At 50.9% G+C, this 7,502-nt stretch overlaps 1 protein-coding gene across 1 annotated transcript; it reads left to right on the forward strand.

Moving 5' to 3' along the window:
• The first annotated feature begins 401 nt into the window (after positions 1–401).
• On the forward strand, positions 402–7,213 carry dgkq (diacylglycerol kinase theta). The gene is made up of 23 exons (XM_077609903.1): positions 402–635; positions 1,349–1,428; positions 1,499–1,598; positions 1,670–1,755; positions 1,822–1,947; positions 2,081–2,237; positions 2,312–2,395; positions 2,439–2,539; positions 3,371–3,555; positions 3,642–3,732; positions 3,942–3,996; positions 4,078–4,139; positions 4,336–4,486; positions 4,564–4,602; positions 4,664–4,779; positions 4,871–5,022; positions 5,128–5,276; positions 5,339–5,514; positions 5,581–5,681; positions 5,805–5,951; positions 6,011–6,122; positions 6,180–6,332; positions 6,421–7,213. The coding sequence occupies exons 1-23, from the start codon at positions 485–487 to the stop codon at positions 6,520–6,522; spliced, it is 2,676 nt and encodes an 891-aa protein (XP_077466029.1). The 5' UTR covers positions 402–484; the 3' UTR covers positions 6,523–7,213.
• Positions 7,214–7,502: the final 289 nt, after the last annotated feature.

The following is a 7,502-nucleotide window of genomic DNA, read 5'->3' on the forward strand; positions in this document are numbered from 1 at the left end:
CTAACTCAGAACCTACAGGCAGTTTTTTCTATTAGTAAAATAGATTTCTAATACTCTTGATATTTTTTGCATTTCCCTTCTAATAATATTGACTGCCGTTGACAGCACCTTAAGTCTAGTCCATTCAACACATTTTTCAATAGTTTTCATTTCGTGTTTAAGAGCCAAATGACGATTGTAGAAATAACAACAAATTATGGGGTTTAAAAACTGGCATGAATATTTTTGAGTCTCGACATCGAGGTGAAAATTCTAGCAACTTGTGACAAGAGACACGTACAATATGGTTGCGATATCGTTTACTATGACGTCAGGCTTCCCGAACGACCCCGACGTAAAATGGCCGACAAGTGACGACGCTGGCTCAAAGCGCGCATCACACATCCGGCATATATAGGGGCGGGACCCCGGTTCGAGACATCTGGTCACGTCGCCCGAGCCGCGAGTTGTTTTGTTTTTGCTTCGATTCGCTCCCAAAGGATCCATGGCCGATGCCGTGCCGGAAGTCACCGGGACACGCGAGCGCAACCCTTCGTCTTTGGGTCACAGCTTGAAGAGGGTGACGCTGACCAAGCCCACCTACTGCCACCACTGCAGCGACTTCCTGTGGGGGCTGATCGGCTTCCTGTGCGAAGGTAGGCTAAGGAAAACATCAGGAACAGCAGCAGGTGGGGTTCAAATGTTCTCGTTGTGTGGCTTGTGTGGACTCGTGTGTCTCGAAATTAAATGTCCACACTGCGTGTCCACAGTAAACGTACGTCCCCTACAAATGTTTCAGTCCGTAAAATACAGTAGCGCAGCGGCAAGCTCACTAGGCTTTTGAGGCTAGCTAGCTAGCAGCTGGCTAGCCTACAATTAACTCGAACTAGAATGTTCTATTCTCAACTAATTCGCTGTCTTCGAAGAAAAATGTGAAAAAGTTGGTTATGGCAGCTATTTTGCTTTTCTCCAGTGGATTTTAAAATGTTACCTTTCAATTAGGACTGCCAATGCCAATTGTTATCTACTTACAAGTGAATCAACAACTGTTTTGGTGTTTTTAGGTAAAAAAAAAAAATGAGCACCACAGGAAAAATATTGAAAAAGTCAATAACAAAATATCCAATTTGGAGATTTTATTCACGCAATATTGAAAATAGTATTGAGTACTTTTTCAAATATCAACATTGAGTTGAAGATTTGAACAGGAAATGATTAGTCCATTAACTCCTTGAAAACATCTTTCTGTGCACAAAAACAAATATATAACCGAGTACTGATACTTTGACAATCAAATATGGTATCCGCACGTAACATTTCAACATCAATGCTTTTCAATCTTTTTGACTTTTTGGTATTCTCCCCCCAGCATGTAACCTGACATGCCACGAGAAATGTCTTAAGACGCTGCACTCGCTGTGCACCGGCATGGCGCCCTCTGCCGTACAGGTGAGTTTCACGCGCCGGGGCGGAGACAAGGCCACCCCTTGACGGCACCGTTTTGCACTGCCCCCTACAGACACCTGTGGCTCACTGCTTCGGTCCGGACCCTCGCAAAAAGCGTGTGTGCTTCGTGTGCAGGAAGCAGACGGAGGGAAAGGGCGCTCTCCGTTGCCAAGGTCAGCCCATCTTCTTGTCGTGAGATGCTAACGCCCGCGCTAACCGGCGGCCGCTGACACTTGATTTTCAGTGTGCGAGCTGCACGTGCACGCCGAGTGCGTCTCCTTCACATGCGCCGACTGTCGCTCGTGTCACACGGACGGAACTCAGAATCAGGTCGGTGGCCGACGCCTCGGCTTCGGGAATGTGTCCGAGGACCTACTCCCTCTGTCTGCCCCTCAGGATACCTTTGGCCACCACTGGCGGGAGGGTAACCTTCCGGCGGGCGCCCGCTGCTGTGCGTGCCGGCGCTCCTGCGGCTCGTCCGACGTCCTGGCGGGGTTGAGATGCGAGTGGTGCAACATCACGGTAAGAGCGCTTCCATGCGGTCACTTACAAGTCCTGCCATGTGTCAAAAATTTTTGACCACGCGGCTCGTTGAGGACATGGGTGGTTTCCTGTGGATTTTCCCCCATCTTCTATGAATTTTGTGGCACTTCAGTGTCACGCGGCGTGCTACCCGAACGTGGCGTCAGAGTGCACCACGGGGCGTCTGCGGAGGATGATGCTGCACCCCGCCTGTGTGCGCCTCCAATCCAGACACTTCAGCAAGCGGCACTGCTTCAGGATCGCCGAGTGCGGCGGCGGACACCAGCTCGGTACGTACGCAAAATTTTGAGACACGATCTCATCCTTCTGCCGATTGTCTCAATCGACTCCTTGGCTGCCGCAGGCGAGGGCAACTACGTTGAGGTGTGCAACGACAGCCCGTCGGCGGCTGCAGTGCCCGAACATGGTCTGTGGCGGACTCTGAGACTTTTTAGACACAGGCGCACATTAACATGGGCTTTGTCGTGCAGGCAAAGACTTCCTCAAAGTCTACGACGGCGACGACGCGCTCAGACGCGGTGACTTCCGCCCGCTGTTTATGGTCAAGCCCGGCAGCAGCCGGGAAGTTTTGGTAGGAAGGACACACACGCCTTATCATTTTCATAGCTCCAAATGTCCTCCACTAAGTTTTTCCATCTAAATTTCACATGACACATTCATTGCTCACTCGATTCGCAAAAATCTTCATCCACTCTAAAATGTTTTGTTTCATAGTATTTGACTATTTTTTTTTTGGTAGGACTAGCTGTGAATTATATTGTGTCCGCCAGAGGACGCTAGACCGATTAATTAATTGAACGTCTAGCGCAGTGGTGCCCATTATATAGATCTGCCAATTTCCTTAGCTGGACTCTTATGAATTTGACATGTCCGCAGTAAGCTTGAGCGTGAATCCACAGTGGATTTTCACCCCCGTCCCCTGCCGCTCCCATACATGTTGCAATTTTGAGGTACTAATGATTACATGATTGCTGAGCTTTGTCAGTGGCCTGTAAAAAAGTTAGATGGTGGAAGGTTAACTCCTGAAAAAGTAGATCTTGCTGCAAAAAAAATCTGAACCCCCCGCAGTAAGTCATGCGTGATATACTGTGGTATGTTACAAGTGCAATCAACGGATTAGAGTCAGGTGGTGCTCGTTTCAGCCCAACCCCCGTTGGTTCAACTCTGTGTCTATGGAACGAAAAGCTGCACCCATCCGCAGTGGCCCTTCAGGACAGCTTTGCAACCCCACCCCGAATTGTAACCCTAACAACGAAGTAGATCGCGGGAGGTTGGCTTATTGAAAATAGATCTTTGAGCAAAAAAAGTATGAGCTCCCCTGGTCTAGCTAGCGCCTTCAATGACAGCATTCGAATTTCCTAAAACGGGTTAAAGTCACTTTTTGGGTGGCGTTGCTGTGCAGGAGGTGGCGTTGCGGACCTTCTACCTGCCAGGTCACCCCCAGAAATTTCGGCTGGAGGAGGTGGGCAGAGTCCGACGTCTCTGCGGCAAGCAGGAGCCGCCGACCCGGGACGGCGGCGACGCCTGGACTCTGAGGGCCCGAGACTCAGACGCCGAGGTCATCAGAGTCTACGGAGGCCCGGACAGGTCACGCTGATTTTTCCTCTCTTTATCCGCTGCGCTGTGCCGCACGCCCAAGCGCTCTTCGCTCCACGTCGGCGTGTGCTTTTCAGGTCTGACTGGGATTACGTCAGCGTATCGGTGTCCAAGGACAGCACGGCGGCGTCCGTCCTCGCCGAGGTCCTCAACCGGCCGGAGCTTCTGGTAAGCCCGCGGTACCTTTGCTCAAACCTTTTGCAAAAAAAACGGCACTCCCGCCCAAACGGATTGGGCGTCTCTTGCCATCAGTGGCAGTGAAGAAGGGGGGTGTGTGCAAAAAATATTTTCATTTATTTTTGAATTTTTTAAAAGGGACAAAAAATGTCTCCAAACTTTTGACTGAGGTAACACTGAACTTTTTCTATGACCTCCAGAATGATGACGCAACTGGATTTGATCTGCGGGAAGTTCTCATGAACGGGAGACAAGGTCGGTGAACCCTGACCCTCCGGCTCAAGGCTACGAGGCACGCTGAAGGTCACGACCCCTGCGATGTGTGTGCGTCCCTAGTGCAAAGCCAAACACTGACGCCGCAGCAGAACATTCTGGAGAAACTGCGGGACCTCAGGAAGGTCAGTTTCTTGGTGTTAGAGCATTTATGGTTCACTTTCTCTACATTTTGGGACCTTTTAGTTCATAACAATGACAACTAATGGAGGGACCCTAATAAAAATGATCACCAATAGAGAAACACCATTTAATGAAAAAAAATGCATGTGCTATCAAAAAATGGAATCGAGTATTTTCTGGTGGCATTCCGTGCCCCAGGTGTCTTTACGGCAGATGAACCAGACTCGTTTCTACGTGGCGGAGAGGCGGAGCCAAGAGGTGCGGATCAGCCTGCTGATTGGAGGGCTGCCCACCCAGCTGTCCAAAGAGCATTACTGGCAGCTCTTGCAGGAAGAGCTGAGCATCAAGAGTGAGCGCTCCGTCGCACCGTCGGCGCGGCAGCGTCACTCGGCTCCCTTTGCTTCATCTCGCCCGCCTTCTCTTCAGGTCACCTGGTGGAGATCAGCCACGTGTACGGCACCCAAGGTAAGACGCTCTCGGGGGACTTCAGCCAGGCGCTTCTTACCTGCCCCGTCCGTGCGTTCAGGCGCGCTGGCGTTGCGGGTGACGTGTTTCTCCGAAGCCGAGCGCCTCTTCATGTTGGCCAAAGACACCCGCGTGGAGGACAAGCCCCTCTTCTCGCTCGTCGTCCCGGGCATCCAGGTAGGCGGAGCTAGGCCTCCAATTCATTTTGACTTGGAGGGGGCGAATATAATAGTGAGAAATGAGTTGGTGGCCCTGTGTGTTGTGGCAGGTCAGCCTTGTGGACATGGATGTGCGCCCCCTGCTGGTGTTCGTCAACACCAAGAGCGGCGGCCTGAAGGGCAAAGAGCTCCTCTACGCCTTCCGCAAGATTCTCAATCCCCACCAAGTCTTTGACCTGTCTCTGGGAGGGCCGCTGCCGGGGTGACTTTACATTTTTCAAATGATCGCATACCGTATCCGAATATCGATACTTGGATACATTTCCGTACTCTAGGCCGGCCTATATGATGTACTCCATGTGTGCAGCCTACACACGTTCAGGGCCCTTCCCAGGTTCCGCGTGTTGGTCTGCGGGGGCGATGGTACAGTGGGCTGGGTGCTGAGCGCGTTGGAGGACCTGCGCCACCGGCTCGTCTGCCAGGACCCTCCTGTCGCCATCGTGCCGCTCGGAACAGGTGACCCGGAGCGCGCCACCTCGCCACGCTCGGGCTTAACGCCGGCCGTCCCCGATCCCAAGGTAACGACCTGTCTCGCGTGCTGCGCTGGGGGGCGGGTTACGGCGGCGAGGACCCCAGCCGGGTCCTGCACTGCGTGGACCAGGCGGAGGAGGTGCTGATGGATCGCTGGACTGTCTTGCTGGACGCGCAGGACCACACGAGCAATGGGAGCGAGGACTTCCTGGAAGCGCCAAAGGTGAAAAATGGCGTGTAAAAACAACAAACACAAAACATCAGCTGACGCCATTGTTTGTTTTTCCAGATCGTCCATATGAACAACTACTTGGGCGTGGGCATTGACGCCGAGCTCAGCCTGGACTTCCACCAGGCCCGCCTGGACCATCCCAATAAGTTTAGCAGCAGGTATGCCCCCTCACCTGACCCACTGGGAAAAATCCATAGAGGAACGAACGAACCTTGCTGCTCCAAACGAATTGGACGTCCAGTGCAAAGGTATTGGCGACCACTTTTTTTGCCTTTCACCAGGTTTCATAACAAGGGTGTGTACGTAAAAGTGGGCCTGCAGAAGATTAGCGCCACCAGGAGTCTGCATAGGGAACTGCAGCTGCGCGTGGACGACCGTGACGTCCCGCTGCCCAACATCGAGGGCCTAATCTTCCTCAACATTCCCAGGTGAGGACCAGCCCCCTCGTGGGAAATCCCTCCTCACTTCAACCCGAGTTTGTCCCCAGTTGGGGGTCTGGCGCCGACCTGTGGGGTTCTGAGGCGGACGCTCACTACGCCAAACCCAGTTTGGCCGACGGTCTGCTGGAGGTGGTGGGCGTGACCGGCGTTGTCCACATGGTGAGTTCTCCCATTCGGTTCCTCGGCCGCCGTTTGAGCGCTCCATCCTCTCGGCAGGGTCAGGTGCAGAGTGGCCTGCGTTCCGGAATTCGTATCGCCCAAGGGAGTTACATGCGCGTGACGCTAAAGAAAGCTTTCCCGGTCCAAGTGGACGGAGAACCCTGGCTGCAAGCTCCGGGACACATCATCGTCTCCGCGGCGGGAACCAAGGTCCACAAACTCTTAGCTTTATTAGCTAGCTTTGCTTTGATGATGATTCTGCTATAACAACGACTTAACTTTTTTTTTTGCACCACAGGTGCGTATGCTGAAGAAGTCCAATTCCAAGCACAAGTCGTCCAGTGGGACTGGGGACGGGCGCTCGGAAAGCTCCGCCTCCTCTGATGATGTGGGGTGCTGAGGTCATCAGGCGTTAATGTTATAAAAAAAGCAAAAATGCGAAACGCTGAGTCGTCATCTTGTTGTTGTGACCGCGTGCTAGCTTGTTTCGTCCGTGCTAATGCCAGAAATTTGTGCCTGTTTTTATTGTTTGTATTTATTTGAGGACGTCTGAGTTGACCGAGATGGATTTTTTAACGCAGCTCTGTTCATGTTTTAACCCTTTGTAGGGCAGGTGATTGTTTTCAGTCATTTAAAAGCGACTCACCATATAGACCAGCTGTCGTCACATTTGTTGTATCACGGGACCATAAAAATAACTCAAATGACCTGAAAACTATTTTTTTCAACATTATGCTACCTGGGTTTCACTTGTCAGTTTCCACTATGGGGAACAGTGAAAAATTTTACTTGCTCTTTAAAGGGTTGTGTCTGTATATAATGTGTGTGAACTTAATGTTGTGGTGGAGGTCTTAACTTGTTTCCTAGCAGAAATGTCCAAGACGACCCTCATCCAATAACAAACCAACTTGAACCTGATGCTGAATGTAACCAGGGTTGCCAGGTTGGAATGGCAATCCGAAAACCCGCCTAAGTCATTAAAATCACCCTAAATGACAACATCCTGTGTAAGATAAACTGTGCCCCTAATACAACTCTGTATATTTTCAAATAACCAGGAAGAAAATGAATAAAAACAAATTGTGGTGGAATCGTTGTTGCACTGAGTATGTATATAATGGGTGATGTATTTCGTCTTAGAAAAGTCTAAAACTTGTATTATATTTCAATAAACACATTTTATAATGTCTAAAAAGTATGAACCACTTACTAAGTACGTACTACCAGGGTGGGCCAACTACTGAAATCAAGACGTAGACGTCCAAGTTGAATTGCTCAAGCTGATCAAAACTGCGAATTGAACCTGGCAACCATGCACGCGGGGCATTCTGGAGCTTTTCCGGGTGTGACGTCACACCCGGGTGAGGTTGAATTTGATTA

This window comes from Stigmatopora argus, chromosome 9, assembly GCF_051989625.1.
Source record: "Stigmatopora argus isolate UIUO_Sarg chromosome 9, RoL_Sarg_1.0, whole genome shotgun sequence".
Taxonomy (NCBI): domain Eukaryota; kingdom Metazoa; phylum Chordata; class Actinopteri; order Syngnathiformes; family Syngnathidae; genus Stigmatopora; species Stigmatopora argus.

Excerpts from the sequence above, each read along its gene's own strand:
- dgkq (XM_077609903.1), top strand. The coding sequence starts at position 485 with ATGGCCGATGCCGTGCCGGAAGTCACCGGGACACGCGAGCGCAACCCT. Across the intron at positions 636-1,348 it reads GATCGGCTTCCTGTGCGAAG|CATGTAACCTGACATGCCAC; the intron begins GTAGGCTAAGGA and ends TTCTCCCCCCAG. Across the intron at positions 6,123-6,179 it reads TGACCGGCGTTGTCCACATG|GGTCAGGTGCAGAGTGGCCT; the intron begins GTGAGTTCTCCC and ends TCCTCTCGGCAG.